At 36.0% G+C, this 19,258-nt stretch overlaps 1 protein-coding gene across 2 annotated transcripts in view; it reads left to right on the top strand.

Moving 5' to 3' along the window:
- whd (carnitine O-palmitoyltransferase whd) overlaps positions 1-12,824 on the top strand; it is a 123,585-nt gene extending 110,761 nt beyond the window's left edge. For both annotated transcript variants that reach the window (XM_089107108.1, XM_089107107.1), the window contains exons 14-16: positions 6,683-6,909; positions 8,396-8,605; positions 12,198-12,824. In XM_089107108.1, coding sequence (XP_088963234.1) covers positions 6,683-6,909; positions 8,396-8,605; positions 12,198-12,275 — 515 coding nt within the window. In that variant the 3' untranslated portion in view covers positions 12,276-12,824. The remainder of the gene's footprint in view (positions 1-6,682; positions 6,910-8,395; positions 8,606-12,197) is intronic.
- Positions 12,825-19,258: the final 6,434 nt, after the last annotated feature.

Raw genomic sequence — 19,258 nt, 5'->3', positions numbered from 1 at the left:
TTTATGGGAGAAAGATGGCGTCTTTCACACTTTTTGCTAACATCAGTGAGTTGTAAGATCTTAGAACAAAGATGAGTTAAGAAAACGGAAATCTTTGAAGAAAGATGCGAGATCTTAGATGTAAAATGTTAGTGCAAAAGAACGGGCCTAATATTTCAAAAGCTACTGTTGTTTCAAATTATTCTAACCTTAGCTGGGAAAGTAACACTTGTCGGTACAAAATGTTGATAAAAGTAGCAACAATATATGAACAGCATGTATTTTTTTTATTTTCATTTTAGCATCAAAATTGTACACAAGTGACGCATTGAAATAGTGAGAAATTTATTTCAAAAGCTTATATAAACACCAATTTGTTCCAGTCGTAAGATGGTGCAGTGGGTGTGATCTCAACTTGGTAATACGAGACCAAGGGTTCAAACTTTGCCGTAGCAAGACACTGCAGACGCAAGGACCCTAGTAGTCATGAGGTGTCGCTAACCCGAAACAATAAAATACTTATTCGCTCCAACTATTGCCTACTGATTCCGTGTGTTTCTAACTTTTGCCAGACTCATGTTGATCCGAGCTGTATTCTTCCTTATTCTAAATATTATATCTTAAATATAAACTCTGATTGGTCGATCACAAATTTTATGCTTGAAACTATCAAATTCTCCAACTCAAGAAATTATAACCGGAATGTATAATATGCTTGCACAATTTGATTTTATCACCCAATGAAACTATAATAAGGCCTGGGCGTAAGTGTTTTTGTACGAACTACGTTACAAATGTCATATATTTCTTGTTAAATCGGTCGTATTTTTCGTTAAAATGATAAATTTAACGGCAAGTTTGGCGCGAGTTTTTTCTGAAACTCTTTTTTTGTTGGTAATCGAATCTTAAATTTCGATACCCATTGACCTTCTAATTGTGATAATTCGGTATGGTAATGAAATCCTACGATATAGATCACTGTATATACATTTAGACACTGTAATCAAATTCAATAATTTTTGGCTACTACATTCTCGGCGTGTACAATTAGCTCTTTCCATTGATTCTACAATCAGCGATCCAGTGTATATTATTCTGGAACACGTATTTTGACAGAAACTTCCTCAAAATGCCTTTGAAACCAACTCGAGACTTTGAAACCATCTTGTAATCAGAGGCAACGCTATAGCGTTGCCTATAGTAAAGGCCATACGGCTCCAATGTTTTATTATTTTTTTTCCCCAGAGGAACTTCATATGGAAGGGGTTGTTGTATAAACTTCAAAGGGGGCTCATTCGATTGGAAATCAAGAGTTCTAGTGCCCTTTTTAAGGGTCAAAAGTGATTGGAAGACAATTAACACCCCTTCCACGCCCACCAGTTCCTCAAACACGTCCAATCAAAATTTTTGAGATAGTCATTTTGTTCAGCGTAGTTGATTCCCAGATAGAAATTATGTTTTTGAGGAAGACGCTCCCCCACAGCCCTTAGGGCAAGGGTTGTAAGTTATGCCCTGGGGGCATATAACGTTTTTATAGAGGGCTTTGTCGTAGAAACTTCAAGAAGGACTCATTCGATCGGAAATTCAAAGAGCTCCTTTTAATAGTCGAAAGTGATTGGAGGGAAACTAACCCCCCTCTCACGCCCACCTTCTCCCCAAACACATCCAATCAAAATTTTGAGATAGCCATTTTGTTCATAGTAGTTGAAAATTCAGGAAATCAGGTCTTTGAGGATAACAGCCCCCCCCCGCAGCAGCCCTCAGGGCAGGGGTTCTAAGCTACGCCCTGGGGGCATATAAGGTTTTGTATAGAAAATGTTGTCGTAGAAACTTCAGAAAGGGCTCATTCGATTGGAAATTTAAATGGATAGTTCCCTTTTAATAGTCAAAAATTATTGGAAGGCGGCTAATATCTCTCTAACGCTAACTATTTCCCCAGACTCACACAGTAAAAATTTTTATGCAACCACTTTGTTGAAAACAGTTGACCGTTATCGAAACTAGGGATTTGAGGAGGACACTCCCCCCACAGTTTTACGAGTCTATGGTTTTAAGCTATGCCCTGGGGGCATCCATGGTTTTTATTGCAGGACTATTCGTATAAACTTCAGAGAAGGCTCATTTGGTTGGAAATTGAAACTTCTAGTTCCCTTTTTAAGTGTCAAAAGATATTGGAGGGTAACCTGCTCCCCCCCCCCCCCAAAAAAATTTTTTTTTTCCCAAATGCATCCAAAAAAATTTTTAAGATAGCTATTTTTTTAAAAATAGTTCAAAAATCATATAACAAAAATTCCGGTATCAACATAACCCCCCAGGGCCCAGGGGCAGGCGTTGGAGGTTATGCCCTGGGGGCATATATGGTTCTTATGGAAGGGATTCTCGTATTCACTACAAAGAGGGATCAATTTGATTGGACATTGAAAGTTCTAGTTCACTTTTTAAGAGTCAAAAGAGATTGGAGGGCACCTAGCCCCCTCCCTCCCCCCCCCCCGCTACGCCCTTTTTAGAGTCAAAAGAGATTGGAGGGCAGCTAGCCCCCCCCCACCCACGCCTTCTTTTTTCAAACCCATCTGATGAAAATTTTGAGATAGACATTTTGTTAAAAATAGTTCAAAGGTCGGATAAGAAAAACTCCGGTGTCAATACAACCCCCCAGGGCCCAGGGGAATTCGTTCTAAGTTAGTCCCTGAGGGCATGTATGGTTCTTATGAAAGGGATGCTCGTATAAACTTCATAGAGGGCTCATTTGATTGAAAATTGAAAGTTCTAGTTCAGTTTTTAAGAGTCAAGAGATTTAATGGCAACTAGTCCCTCGCCCTTTTTTCCCCAAACCCATCCACTACAAATTTTGAGATAGCCAGATTTTTGGAAATTATTCAAAAATTAGATAACGAAAAGTCTTCCAGGGCCCGGGGGATAGGCGTTGTAAGTGTAGTCTTGGGGGCGTATATGGTTCTTATGAAAGGGATGCTCGTATAGACTTCAGAGAGGGCTCATTTGATTGGAAATTGAAAGTTCTAGTTCAATTTTTAAGAGTCAAAAGATATCCGAGGGCAAATAGCCCCCCCCCGCTCCACACACACTCTTTTTCCTCAGGGTCTATCCGGTACATTTTTTAAAATACCTATTACACTAAAAACAATTCATAGCTCAGATAAGAAAAATTCCTCTGTCGACGCAACCCCCAGGGCCCGGAAGCAGGCATTCTGAGTAATGCTCTAGGAGCATATATAGTTCTTATGGAAGGGATGCTCATATAAACTTCAGAGAGGGCTCATTTGATAAGAAATTGAAAGTTCTTGTTCACTTTTTAAGAGTCAAAAGAGATCAGAAGAGAACTAGCTCCTCCCCCCTCCTCCACGCCCTAACTGCATCAGATACAAATTTTGATATAGACATTTTGTTAAAAAATAGTTCAAAGTTCAGATACCAAAAAACCCCGGTGTCGACACAGCCCCCCAGGGCCCGGGGGTAGGAGTTGTAAGTTATACCCTGGGGGCATATAGGGTTTTTATGGAAGGGATGCTCGTATAAACTTCATAGAGGGCTCATTTGATTGGAAATTGAAAGTCGTAATTCACTTTTTAAGAGTCAAAAGTGATTGGAGGGCAGCTAGACTCCCCCACACTCCATTTATTTTTTTCCCAGGGGCACTTCATATAGAACGGGTCGTAGTATAGACTTCGAAGAGGGCTCATTCTATTGGAAATCGAGAGTTCTAGTGTCATTTTAAAGAGTCGAAAGTGATCAGAGGGTAACTGGCCCCCCAAGCCCTTTTTCCCCAGATAAATATGATAAAAAATTTTAGTTAGCCATTTTGTTAAAAATAGTTCAAACATCATATAACAAAAACTGGTTTACGTATGGTTATTTTGCTAAAATAGTTCAAAGGTCGGATAATAAAAACTGCTGTGTCGACACCCCCCCCCCAGGGCCGGGGGCATGCGTTGAAAGTATTACTCTGGGGCATATATGATTCTTATGGAAGGTATGCTCGTATAAACTTTGGTGAGGGCTCATTTGATTGGAAATTGAAAGTTCTCGTTCACTTTTTAAGAGTCAAAAGAGATAAGAGGGCAACTATCCCCCCTCTCCACGCCCTATTTTCCTCAAACCCATCCGATAAGAACTTTGAGAGAGCCATTTTTTTCAAAATAGTTCAAAGGTCAGATAACAAAACCTCCGGTGTCGACACATCCCTCAGGCCCCGGGGGGCAGGCATTGTAAGCTATGTCCTAGGGCTGTATGTGGTTCTTATGAAAGGGATGCTCGTATAAACTTCGGAGAGGGCTCATTTAAATCGAAATTAAAAGCTATAGTTCATTTTCTCAGAGTGAAAAAAGATCGGACGGCAACTAGCCCCTTCCGCCCTCCACGCCTTTGGGTTTATCGGATGGATAAACCCATCCGATAAAAATTTGAGGTGACCATTTTGTTAAAAATAGTTCAACCATCAGATATTAAAACTCCGGGGTCGACACAACCCCTGAGGCCCAGGGACAGGCGTTGTAAGTTATACTCTGGGGATATATATGGTTCTTATAGAAGGGATACTCGTATAAACTTCAGAGAGGGCTCATTTGATTGAAAATAGAAAGTTCTAGTTCACTTTTAAAGAGTCAAAAGAGACCGAAGGTTAATTAGCCCCCCCCCCCCCCGCCCTTTTTGCCCCAAACCCATCCGACAGAAATTTTTAGATAGTCATTTTGTTGAAAATAGTTCAAACATCAGATAATAAAAACTCCGTGGTGAACACAAACCCATTTTTTCACTTTGATACCAGTTTTGATACTTTGATGAATATTTGATTTTTTTTTAAAGTTTGATTTTGAAATAAGGTATTTTTAAAATTTTTAAATTTTTTGCAATCAAAAACGAACAAAAATTAATTAAAAAAAACTGTCCGAAAAAGAAGCTTTTCAAAGAAGAGTAAAGGCCATTTTAAACTTAAGATTAGCAGATAAAAATACCTGTTAAAATTCAAACTCAAAACTACCAGAAATTAAAGAATAAATGAAACCCAAAACGAACAGAAATTAAATAAACAATCGTAGCAAAAACATACAAGAAGTAATAACATAAATGAGTAAATAGATCTTAAAGCGAGTAATACTTAAATTGAATATGAAAATCAAGCTTAAAACGAAAAAAAATATTTTCCTATTGAAGTATAAATGAAACTTAAAACGAACAGAAATTAGATAAACAATCAATGCAAACAAACATAAAATAGATGCTAATGTAAATTAATAAATAAATCTTAAAACGGGTGAAACTTAAATTGAATACCCAAATCATGCTTGATACAAACAAAAATCACCATAAACAAGAGTTTGGGTATCACCTCCTTCCCTCGCTATAGCGCTCTAAAATCTACTGTTTCATTGGCACTTCACTGAAAACATAATATACTACAAATATTTTCGTTTGTACTTAATATTGAAAATAAACATTAAAATGACACTAACATTTTGAACTGATGAGCTTTCAGCAATTAATATCATTATACATCAAATGTTCAGTTTAATTCATTAGCTCTTTTTAAAGTTGTTTAAGACGAATATAGTTTCACTACAAACAAGTGTTTGAATACTGCTTCCTTTCTTAACTGTAAATAAAAATCAAAAGCCTACTGCGTCATTGGCACTTAACTGAAAACGAATTATATTACAAATATTTTCTTTTTCAGTTCTTACAGTATTGAAAATAAAAATAAAATTATAGGGAATGATTGTACCGTCTAAATTTATCAGTGATCTAGACCATGTTACTGAATAAGAGTGGGTATGAAGATTGATGGTCTGAATGTACACAAAAGCTAACATTTTATGAGAATTAAAAAAAAAACATTTCCTTACAATATAGAATTTATCAAGGAAATCATGTTCGAGCCACCCCGTTGTCGTACGAGTTGATACAAAGCAAAGATTCATGAATTATGAGACTTCTTCCTTGACTATACCTTCATGAACCTTAATTTAACGTCACGGTTGTGTGACAAAACTGGAGTATTGAAATGGAAAGGTTTGAAAAGCTAATATCAACACTAAATTGGCCCTAAGTATTGACTACCAATAGAATGCCCATGTATTCCTTATAGAATTTATCATTTAAATAGAAAAACTACTTTTTCAATCCTCTATGTTTAAGGAAACAAATATATATAATTAATCAACCTGAAACCCAAACTGAGGACTGGAAATTTTTTCAGGCTCCAGCTCCACCTCCTCCTTTTTCCAGGACATAACCTTTTATGAGCTCGAAATGTGTTGATGAAACTCTGCAACCCATTAGGATACGGAAAGATGTTTTAAACTTTTACCCTCACTCCTCTCCTAGCTGAAAGACTTGGGTATTGATCTTTAAGAAGAAGAAGAAAAAAAATAAAATGAAGTGGTATAGAAATCTCTGAACCTTCCCTGCCAATGCTTAAAGCTTAGAATTTGCAAAATATTGATAGTGCTACAAGTTGGGACGAACTGGTGGCATGACCTTGAAAATAACTCTTCCTACCATAATTCGGGCTTAATTTATTTCTTAGGAGTTTCATTAACGTAACACGACAACGTTATTACTAGGTATTTACCTAGTAATACCTAGTAGGGGGGGGGGGGGTAAATAACAGAAATAAGGAGTAATGATAAATTGTGTGGCTCATCACTCCTACTCCCCTGGTCTGAGTGTAAATGCCCTTTAATTTCAGGCCGTACAGAAACCGTCCGTCCATGCACCATAGAATCGTGTGCTTGGGTTAAAGCTATGGAAAATCCTCATTCGAGCAGCAAGGAAAGATTCGATCTCTTGCGAATTGCCTGCCAAGTTCACCAACGTGGCTATCAAGATGCCATGTGTGGAAAGGGGATTGATCGCCATCTATTTTGCCTATATGTCATTACCAAGTATTTGGAAGTGGATTCGCCATTCTTGAAGGTGAGTTGTCGGCAAGGATGAAAAGAACAATAAGGAAAGTTTATTTCGTACTCATTTAGACCTATGCCATAGCAGTGAGCATTTGAACAAGAAGCTAAAGATTTGATCCATATCCAGACTAAATTCATGGGCTAACATAAGTTAAATTTTAAGTAAACTAACCTGCATGCTATCAGGTAGGGGAGGGGGGGGGGCTGTATGACCTGGGAAGGCTGTATGACCTGGGAAGGCTTGTAAAGTACACTCTTTGGTCCATCAAGAATGCTGCTCGAATCAGCAGAATTTACTATAAATACTGTTTACTATCCTACTTTTTCATCTTCGTTTGCATAAACAAACTTTTTTTTTAGATATGAGTTATAATAGGTGTAGTTTAGGGTGCTAGAATAGGTTTAAAAATTAATGTGAAGAAGGCTAAGTCACTAAAGCTAGGAATAAGTGAAGATGAAAAGGTGACGTTGGGTAGCGAAAAGATTGATCAGGTGGGCAGCTTCACTTACCTTGGTAGTATAATTAGTAAAGACGGTGGGAGCATGAAGGTATTAAAAGTAGAATATCCATGGCTCAGGGTGTTTTTCACCATTAAAAAAAGTTTGGAAGAATAGGAAGATAAGTCTGCAAACCAAGATTAGAATATTGGAAGCTACAGTGAGACAGTGGTCAAATATGGCTCTGAAGCATGGGCGCTCCGAAAAGTGGATGAATATTTGTAAGATGTTTTCCAAATAAATTGCCAACAGATCGTTCTGGATACCCGGCTGACTGCATATATTTCAAAAAGTAGGCTGTACGAAAAGTGTGGTTCTACCTCTCTTTCAATGGCGATAATGAGAAAAAGGTTGAGATTGCTAGGGAACGTTCTGCGGATGAAGGATGACAGATTGCCAAAGATTGTCCTTTTTGGCCAACCGCCTAAAGCTAAACGGATAGCAGGTCGTCCTCGTCTGGGTTGGGAGGATGTCATAAAGAAAGATTTAGAGAAAACGGAACTTCCTGGGAGGGTGTAGAGGAAGGCTTCGAATTGATTGGGATGGAGGAGCGTGCATAGCTGTGGTGGCCTAAGGCGGCTTGGTGCTGTGGTGAATTGTTAGTACTAGTAATAATAATAGTATAATAGGTTGACTCGTAAGCAATGTTTGGAATTATACAGAACTATATGCGCGGATATGCGGAATTATACAATACTTTATATACTAAATCTGGTTAGAGAGAGGGATATTTAATAAACGAAAAAAACAACAACATCAGTATTAACAGCCACCCGAGAAGTAAAAAGCTTGTCCAAGGGGGGTGGGGGGTGGGAATACACAAAAAATAATACCGACTAAATAAATAATAAAACAACTAATACAAATCGACGTACATTGATAGGTTTCTTATCGAAGAAATAAAATATATTTTGCTCTCTATTTATCTCTCTTTCTCTCTTGCTATCGTTCATTTTATTTTATAATAAGCTCTTACTAATTCATAATGTTATTTTTAGGAAGTTTTAAGTGAGCCATGGCGTCTATCAACATCACAGACACCTCATGGACAAACCAATAAATTGGATTTGAATCGTCATCCAGATTGTATTTCTGCTGGTGGTGGTTTTGGACCAGTTGCTGACGACGGATATGGAGTCTCCTATATCGTTGCTGGAGAGAATCTAATCTTCTTCCATATCTCGTCAAAGAAAAGTTCACCGGAAACCGTAAGTTTATGTTTCACGGTGACTGTGCACGATCTGGAAGCAAAGTCGCAAACAGAAAATATTTTTAACGGGTTATTTCTTTGAATAGCAAAAACGCAGCGTTGAGCAACGAGCATTTTCTTTTTAAGCTGTATGCATAAATAGAGATAAATACATTTTGTCAATAATAAAACAAGCGAAACTTCCAGATGTTTGGCCGTTCACTATCTAGAAGGTAGTACAGTACTGGGAATGAAACTTTAAGGTAGGAACTTGGAGCCTAAATTATTACAAGGGGAGGTGTTTCTAGTCCCTGTAGCACCTCCTTTTCTTTGTCTAAAACTTGTTTTTGCAGAAACCTATACCAGTCTTAACTTCGAAAAAATATTGATTATCTTTGGTTTAAGTCTACTATTCCAGTGAATTGAATAATGAGGGTAATAGGGGAGAGTTAAAGCTCCTTTGAAGGATTACACTTCAATAAACCTAAAGTAGTACTATCAGATTCCTTATATTATGCTGTTTCTAAATATTATGGTCACTTTTCTGATAATGGAGTCCTCCCCGTTTGATGGTCCCACATACAACCTTAGCTTATGTTTAAGAACTAAAACGAAACACTATAATATTGAGCAGTTTATCTACGATGAATGTATTATCATGTTTCCTTCCGTTGTTATTCACATTTCTAACTCGTTTAAAATAATAAGCTTTTTTTCTATCCCATATTCAATCAGTCACTCAAGCTAAACTGGATATCTTTGAGTCTACACGCCAGATATACTATAGCAGCAAAATTCAAGGCGTAAAAGATTTACCATAATCGATTATTATATATCAGTCAACGATTTTTAGAATTACTTTTTTTCTACCGGTTTTATCTTATAGCCTTTTAAAACTTAATTGGACTATAGTTTACTTTTATGGTAAGTTCTCAAGCATTAAACCTAAATTTACGAAGTTTGTTTATCTTCATTTTAAATCGAAACCTCGGCTTTTTCTGGTCTCGGCTGCATAAAATTTCTAGTTATAAAGGTTTGTATAGAATTGAGTGCTATGCAAATTTTAAGGGGATTCGGAAAATGTCGAATTATCAAGGAATTCAGTTTGTCGTAATTTAAATCTACCACTGTATTTTAATTACGGCGTTAACTATAAAACTTATTTATATCATATTTATGTACATCAAGTATGAAGTACTTTCATAAACCGAGTTTCGGTGTTTCAAAGCAAAAAAAAAGAACTTTAAACTGGCAATACTCAAAAGAAGCCGAATAGTTGGCGAGAATCCCAATAATTAATATCAATAATAATTTGTGATTGGGAGACAAAACTTTTAATTTTATTCCATTATGTTAAATTCCTTCTTTCTTATGTATGACTAAAATAGGTAAATAGAATGTTCCTTTTTAATTATAGTTCTAATTATTATAGTAGACACAATAAGGCCTTATTTGAGAGCTGCCTAGTGAAGTCAGCTGGGCTTTTCTCCTAGTTCGCTACCAGCAAGAAGGTGTTGGCCAATATTCGCAGGAAAGACAAGAGTTGGGTATTTGTGGAAAGAAAATCCAGGTTTCCAATGAAGAGTGTCCCTGGCTAGTGTTTTTTAGTGCCAAATTCAAATTATTACACTTATGGCTGTAAATTAACCGACAACTTCCATTGATTCCTTTATTTCGTAAATAAATTCCACAAAATGAATTGTGTTTTTGAAAACTTTTTAAAATTACATTTGAGACCCTATTACTAATGCGATTTCATTATGATAAGTTAATTAGAATAATGAAAGCGCGGCCAATTTTTAAATTACTTTTCAGTCGTTTTGTGATTATTTTCATTTTCTGATCTTACTTGCCAGCCTTACTTTGCACAGGATGGTCGCGACTGGCCTTTTTCTATTATTAATATACGGCATTTTGATGTCTTTTGAAGACTAAAAAAGGAATTTAGGCCATAAGATAAGTCCTGTTATTAAGATACGGATTATGACAAGCCTCGTGTTTCATAGGATAGCCGCAATTGGCTTTTTTTGTGATTAAAATACGGCTTCTCGTGAATTAGTCTACTCTGGTATACTAAATATTCTACTTTGGTTTGACCACATGGAGCCTCATAGCTACTTTTTTACGAGCATGCAGTATTGAATGTTTGTATTGCAGTGCCTAGTATATATACCTTTTGTTGCAAAAAGAATATGCCGTGGATTAAAACAATTTCAATTTGTTTGACAGGTTTTCTTTATGTGTTTTTTTTTATTATTATTAATTGGCTACTGAACTTCTTCGTTGGTTATCAGATTCTCTAAGTAGGGATGTAAACACCATGGAATTTTCCCCAAAATCACGGAATCATAACCATGAGCTTGGGATCAAGGAAAGGATATATTAACCTTTGATTTTCACAGATGGATTTTTTGATATCGGTAAATTATCAGCGGTAGTCCTGTTCAAAACATTTTAATAAAATCCAGTGGCAGGGTGCTTATCTTGAATGCAAAAGTTCATGAGTTAAAATTCCGTGGATGCGGATTTTTCTAAAAAAAAATCTTACCTTTATTATTTGACAGTATCACGGCTATAATTTCGGTATCTCGAATTATTTGGCCACTCTAAGTTATTGCAATCCTCTGGTCATTGAAAAAGAAGCAAAAAAACTGTCTTTCTTTTTTTTCATACAGTAGACATATTATTCACGCTTAGAGTCAAAACTCACAAAGTGCAAAAATCAAGCGATGTATTTTCTGTCTTGGAATGACGTCAATAGTCATATAACCAAAGTTGATAAAGGGAAATGTATACATTTCCTGGATGAGACTTTTGATTGGCTTAATCCATTTGTCTGTATTCTTTCCATCAACTAGGCTCGAAAGGAAAGGAACTCAATGTGTTTCAAGCAATATATACTATACTAGCTGCAGAACCTGTCAAACGACAGCCGTAAAGAAAAAAAAATCGTAGTTTATAATCTGTTTTGAGGACCGGCAAAACATCGTCTACCCCCTTTCAAAAAAATTGAAGTCTCCCAGCCGGAAGACAGAACAACGTTCAATAACCAATACTGCGTGGAAAATGGGTAATCTATTTTATCAATACAGTTTACTGTCTACGCAATACCTATAACGAGAAATACTCGCTTGTCTTCAGGCGTAAAAAAAATAAAACAAAAAACGCAGACTTTTCGGGAAGAGCAGAAACCTGCAGACTCTGACTGTATAACTAAAAATTAACTATAACTAAACTATAACTAACTATAACTATAACTAAAAAATTACTCACCAAGAACTTTATATCGAATCGCTTGGGTGTTTTCAAGTTTGTGATTGACTGAGTGTTATGGACACGTGCCAATTCTGTTAAGCAACATTCTTGACATCTTGTTTTTTTTTTTTTTTTTTTTTAGCTCTTTTGACTTTTATTGTTTGATGAATGACCTCGATAAAGATTATGTCAAAACCTTGTTAATGTTATTGTGAGGCTCATGTTGACATCGAGAAAAAGAACATGAAAAGGATTTATTTGCTTATATATAAAATTTATGTATTTTTCTCTTTATAGTGCAAATGAGGTGGTTTGCTTGACCTTTCTTCTTTTTATTTTTTTTTTTTTTTTTACAGGACTCAGACCGCTTTGCTCGTCAAATTGAACGAGCCTTGTCTGACATGAGAACCATTTTTGAAGAGAAAGAAAAGTGAATAAATTCTTGAAGAAGAATACTTATTCTGACTAGTGAATAAACTTGTAGTGTCAGTTAGACCTAGTTAAGTCGTTAATAGCTTATCAATGCAATTTAAGTCTTTATGTGGTGTTTTGGGATGAATTACTGTAGGATTAGAGCCCGTCCAATATCGAAAATGACCTTGTGCTTTTTTTAGTTATTAGATATGAAGCCTGATAAACCCCCAAATGTCTAGTTATGAAGCCTGATAAACCCCCAAATGTCTATTTTATCGTATAATGTTATGTAACGAAAAAATTGTATATACTTTTAGTGAAGTTGAGTGCACATTTTTTAATGATTCTTTTTTTCGGCACTTTTCTTCTCTCTTTTGAAAACTTCTGGGTGTTATTAGGCTTTAAATGCATTTTTGCGCTCAATTTTGAGCTTTATCCATTTTCCTTATCCTTAATTTTTAATCCCTCTCCCTTACTACTTAAACTATTGACTCCCCTCATACTCTATACTCTATTGTTCATTGAATTAACTCTGTAGAGTCGTTTATTGCACTGTTTTTTTGGAATTATGAATACTGAATGTTATCTAAGAATAAAAATGACCTTGACTTCAATTGCAAGAATAAAAATGAATCTACCTCTGCCCTCCCGGAAATTCCGGATCTGGCCCTGGTTTCATTCTAAGGTAAAACCAAGGTAGTACCAGTAACGAAAAAATAATAATGAAAGCAGCAACAAACAACGTATATAACAGTTTGTGTGTCATATATGTCTGTGACCGTCACACAATGTTGGTGACAGTCTCATGTAGAATCTCTCATCAGTATTTGTTCACTTTTTTTTTTAAATAACTTTGTTTCTGTATCATTAATCAGAAATTGAAAAATAATAGTTATATTATTCTATAAATCGCATGTTTCCAAAATATGCACATGGAGCAATAGGACACGGGTTCACCTCTCTCCCACGACTGATCAATGATTATCTAGCAGTTTTTGGACAAAACAAGATTAAACAAGAAAATATTATGTAAAAATACTTCTAATATAATGCATTTGATCCTTTTTTCTCTGCTTATTTAGGGACCGCTATAAGAGAAATTTCTTAAGGAAAGGTGATACCAGAGACAATTTTTGGGGATTCCCCGTGTGTTTGCTGTTGTTTCCATGGTTATGCTCCAGTAGTTTGCAATATATAAAGAGTAGGACCAGCCTAATCCCTAATCCACACTTTTCTTGTGTGCTTTATATGCCTAAATTTTTGTTAAGGAAAAGTATTATCAGATATAACTTCCGGAGATTTCCCTTGTGTTGGCTGTTGTATCCATGGTTGCACCATTGTCTACTGGGCTAGAAACCTATTCTTGTTAGTCTGATTTTTTTTTTTTTTTTTTTTTTTTTTTTTTTTTTTCTATGCTCCTTAAACTATTGTGAATGTTTTATACAAACAATACCTTTCATTCGGTTCCTCAAAAGTTGATAATGAGTCCCCCCCCCCTCCGTTGTTGTAGCTAGTCTAGTGACCTAGTGCAGTTTCAATTGATGAATCTTGGGTATGCGTATGTTCATATTAAACATGATTTTCTGTTTTGAAATTTCCATTTGTCCAAAATAAAATGATGTATCGAATTCTTTTTCGGGGACATTCACATTTGGGTATATAAGTTCCCATACACAGGGCTGAAATAAACTTAGTTATAATTTTGACCCCCTCCGACTTCTAGTGGAGTCAAGTTATAAGATGGTGCCGTAATTGTCGACAGAAATTCCCCCCCCCCCCTCTGTCAAATTGAGTTTGTGGGCTCGTCTTACCATGCTCAAGACTTTTCAATGTTCTATATACATTGGGTCTTTGTGCGGGGATTTTCAAGTACATTTTGGTATCTTCAGCTCGAATACTATTGGCTATAATTGCATCTAACGTGTAAAATAATGCCACAATACCTTCTTGCTGTAATATTTAAACCCTTGTAAAAGACTGCCCGATAGTAAACTTGAATGTCTTAGTTCTGTTTCCCTTTACTTCCTCAAAACTACGAAGTTTCAGATTCACCCTTTTAGTTTGGACATGACGTGTTAGCCATCCTTATTCTAGCAGTATTAGACCAATTACAGTATCTAATGTTAAAATAAAAAAAAAAGATTGTTTCTCCTGATCCTAGCCATGTAGGATTTTTAGCTGTTTGATGTAATTTTTAAAGTATTATTAAGTTTCAGTGCTTATAGGGGATGTTTCTTATATATTTGTTCAATATTGATCACCTAATTCCTAGCTATTGAAAGTGCATATTTGCATTTTAACAAGTTGAGACATGATCAGTGAAATAGTAAGGGGGGGGGGGTTATTTGTGTAATTTTGTCCTTTCTAACCATCTAATAATATTTCTAACCATAATAATTGTTCTTTTTTTGGGATTTTAGCTTTAATTTAAGTAACTTCTTATGGGGTTGGGCGCGTTTTGGACTAATCTTACTGGACCGATCCCCTATGGTCGTGCATCTCTCATAATGTATTCAATACGTTTTTTAAGTTAAAGTTGCTAGTGAATTGAACGCTTATTCAAAAATAGGGCAACTGAAGAAAGTTCACAATATGTTGTGAGACATATTGTTAAAATTTCGGGAAAGCCTTACTATACTTCCAAAAATACACTTAAATGAACTTGATACCAGTGTTGCCATCTGGATATCCATTTAGTGTTGTCGTCCGTTAAAATGATGTTCGTACAGTGGGATTCGCGCAGCTGGGTTTCCTATTAAATTTTATTTGGTTTAGCTGCAAGCTCATGCATCTGGTTTAATATTCTAATCAGAAATCGGAAGCATCTTAAATTTGCATCTGCTATTTAATGCCATTTGGCCATTATTTTGTACACACAAGGTTTTTTTCCCCTTTTCATAACCCCATGTTCCCATTTAGCCGCTTATGTTTGTTAGGTACAAAGTTTGGATTAGGCATGAACAGTTATAGGCGTTTTTCCATCCGTCATGCATGGGCTTTCGTTAGTAAATTTAATTATTATATTTAAGGAAGAATGGAAGAATGTATATTTACCCAGGGTTATATACCTTTAAGCTTAGAAATCCATGCATTCCTAAAATGAATAGATATTAGATTTTGACTGGAGAAATTTTTAGTTTAGATACAAGAAAATTAAATGACCCTTCTCGGAAGATTGGTGGCAACACTGTTTCACTCTAAAATTGTCTTCAGAATGGCAAAATGAAAAAAAATTGAAGAAGAAAAATCGAGGATAAAACCACTCAGTGAGAAAAGGAAGGATAGCTGTGGAGATATTTCAGTCGAGATGTCAGCTCGGCCGTATCCATTGTATATAAATTTAGACAGTACAATCATTCCCTATCTCAACCATTAGACAAAGCCGGACCGAGATGCAAGTGCCCGGAGAACATTTCACGTAGAAACATAAACGACATTAGATTTTTTCACGGGTAGACAAGTCAGATTTCTCTTGAACGCGAAACTTGCTTCACCTTTGTAACACTAACTTTTAAAGAATCTAATTTTAAATTAACTTATTCCAGTACAAATATAAAAGTCGGTAATAAGTAGTGTACTGTTATTATTAGATGTTTTTAGAAATTACAAGTTGGTTTCAAAGTCTCGAGTTGGTTTCAAAGGCATTTTGAGAAAGTTTCTGCCAAAATACATGTTCCAGGGTAATATACACTGGACCGCTGATGGCAGATTAAATGGCATGAGCTGTTTGTATTCACCGATAATGCAGTAGCCAAAAATTACTGAGTTTGATTATACTGTGTAAATTTATATACAGTAATCGCATCAGTGCACAAAAGTAAATAAATAAAAAACAGATATACGGAAAAAGTCCAAAAGAAAATAAAAACAAAACGAACCTCAAAAAGAAGATACTAAATTAAAGAGGTCACCTCCAAGCAACGGTGAAAGGGTAACTAAACAATAGCAGTAAATATTGAACGGTTATTCAACCTGGGAAGTCATTCTATAAAAAGATTTTTTGAACGCTAATCGCTTACTAGGTTTGGTATTATCAGGAATCACTTGTGAAATACGAGTTTACGAATAACAACTATATGAAGGACCGGAATTTATAACTTCGTTACAAATAGGGCTTGAGTAAGTTTCACCGGTATATGTTTTTTAGTTTTAACTGCCTCCCTGAAAACTTGCAAAACTTGGGGTAATAATGGAAGTGTTGTTAAATAAAGGTAATGGTGCGAGTTACCATAAAGGTGTTGAGCCAAGGCTGAATCAAGAGTTTAGACCTTCCGCGTAGCTTCATGGCTTTGTCTATTGATGATTTGTGTTCCAATAACCCTTCTCCAAATTGTTCGTGGGTCCTCCCAATATAAAAACAACCAAAGAACATTAGATTTTGATTTTGTCTTTACGACTTTCATCCGTTTCTTACTCTTTATTATGTGCACTGAAGACGATCGAATTGAGGTCTCGACCAAAATATCCGTATATTTATGCTTTTTTTTGCTGGTTGGAAATATCCTCGTTTTCCCTTCTTTACAATTTGTTTATTTTGTCCGACATAGCAATTGTTGTGTCAGTATTTATTTCATCATGTCTAAAAAAAATACTTATGTGTTCAGATGGTTTTATAGCCTTGTTTTTATTCGCATGGTATTAGGCACACTTATTGTTGAAAAAAGCCAAGATTTATAAATGGTATGCCTTTTCTTGATTTGACATCGCTTTTGGATCACAGAAGCGGAAAAGTGAAATGGGAGGAAGTGGTTTTTCAGAACCTATATGAACACCTATTTGTTCCCAAATAATACTACCGGTACTTGCTTTGATCCTACACAACTAGTACTATACATATGCTTTGCCTGACTCGTCATACAGATAGGAAAGCAGTTGTTCCAAGCTCACGCGTTTTCCAGTTTTAAATTTTGCACTCTCGCTCTGATTGGCCAATCACATACCGTGATTGGCCAATGACATAGATAATAATGGAAAGGTGAATGTAGCTCAATTTAATTATGTACAAGATACGTTACTGGCAAGGCCGCATCCAGGGGGGGGGCGGGTTACCCGGTTTGAACCCCCCCCCCCCGAAATTTTTGACCGACTCGAAAATAAGTCGAAAATTAGTAAAACCTAGGTAAAAATCAGTAAAATTAGTCGAAAACTGAGTCAAAAATTAGTAAACCCCCCCCCCCCCAAAAAGTCAAAAATTAGTAAAACCAAAAAATCCTGGATACGGCCCTGGTTACTGGTGCCGTTTTCGTGCGTAATTTTTATTTTATCCTTAAAAATTTGACTTAGGCTTCAGTCTATGAAAATAAACGAAACTACAGAAAAAGTTTTCTTTCTGAAGAAGTTGTGCGATAGCGTTGATGTTTTTTTTTTTTTTTTATCGATTTGTATGTTCATTGTTTAGACAAGTAAACGTTGTGTGAATATATTTGACTGGAATTATTGTTTGATTAAGGCAGAAGATAAATTAAATGTATATAATCGATGCAGTTACGGCAACGTCTCATTGTCTCAATATATTCCGCAGCTTATAAGTCATCAAAGTAGAGCTACTGCTTTCCTAGAGACTCATGTTATCGATTGATTTTAATATAATATTTGCCGTTTCGTTACCATTCTAGAGGTAAACTATTCTAGCTCTGAGAGATTGGTTTTAGCTAAGTGAAAGGCCTCTACTTTCTACTTCTACCCGAGACTTTTTATCTACAATATGTTTCAGAGATTTCACAGATTTAATACAAAAGTTTTTTTTTTTTGTGATCAGAGGTACGTAGCTCGATACCGATAAGAATAGGAAACTTGAAATTTTTCCCCGTATGAGCATTATGAAACAGAGTAGATAACTTTCTCTGAAGTTTGTGAAATTTCTATTAGTTTTCCAAACCAAAAGTTAGCATTAATTTGTCTTAGTCTACTAGATAGTATAGCAAAGACACCAAGGGAAATTATCTTAGCTCCAAGATCAAGCCGCTTCGGGATCTTTTAATTTCATATTTACGTGCAACATGAAACTATCTCTTAGATAATATGAAACCTTGATGCTGTTTCTTTTCTAGCCTTCTTAGTAAATCATTATGGGAAAGTCGACCTGAAGATTCTAAATTTTGAATTTTGCCATTGAGTTGTTTTTGATCTTGGCTGAGTTTTCTTAAATTATCGATGTATAAAGTTTTAGCCTGGAACTAGATTGAAATAAATTACCGTCAACACTACCGTAAGAGGTTGTCGGATCTCAACAAACTTGTTAGTTATTAAGAGTCAGAATCCTAGTGAAGCTTTTTGGATTCCAGGAACAATCTGACCTGTGTTGGAAGCGTTGGAGGAGGAAGTCTCTTGTATAAGGAGGGATTTTTCTATCAATCAAACTTTATGGCAAAGAAGAGTAAGTATATTCCGATGTTTTAGGGGTCTATCATCAATCCGATCTCTATTGGGGGAGGGACAGGGGGTCGACAAATTTGGGTGTCCCAATTTGACGGAAAATAATGTGTCCTAGTTGTGTCTTTTTGGGACCCAGTACCAATCCTTCCTCCACGGCGAAGGGAGCCTAAATCTACGTTCTCAGTATGTCCACGATAAGGATTCGTTTGAACTTAACCATATTTAATAGGAAATAAGAGCTGAGGTCCACATTGTGCCTCTTAAGAATTTGGACGAAATCCAACCTCTACATAGGATATGTCGGATGGGTGTTGGGGGGGGGGGTGTGTGTAGAGTGAGAACATCCTAAAGCTCGTCATCAGGACATACACTGAAAGAAAAATTTGTGTCTAAACAAGGCTCTGTTGAAAAAAAAACAACCAATTTTAATAATTAGATCTATAAGAATTGAGAGGTGACAAGAAAAATGAGAATGAAAATCCCTTGTCGTACCTTATAGGCCTTTAAACCTGACTACCTCGGAAGGGGAATAGAGTCCACAGCTCTTGCTTTTCAGACATCTACTAGAGAGGCTTTGTTTGATCAAACAGTTTTTGGTAACAAACTGTAAGTAAGGAGCGACAAGGCT

Source organism: Artemia sp. Qi Xiang Cuo, chromosome 21 (genome assembly GCF_049724085.1).
Source record: "Artemia sp. Qi Xiang Cuo chromosome 21, ASM4972408v1, whole genome shotgun sequence".
NCBI classification, from domain to species: Eukaryota; Metazoa; Arthropoda; class Branchiopoda; order Anostraca; family Artemiidae; genus Artemia; species Artemia sp. Qi Xiang Cuo.
This window is presented reverse-complemented; position numbering and strand designations above follow the sequence as displayed.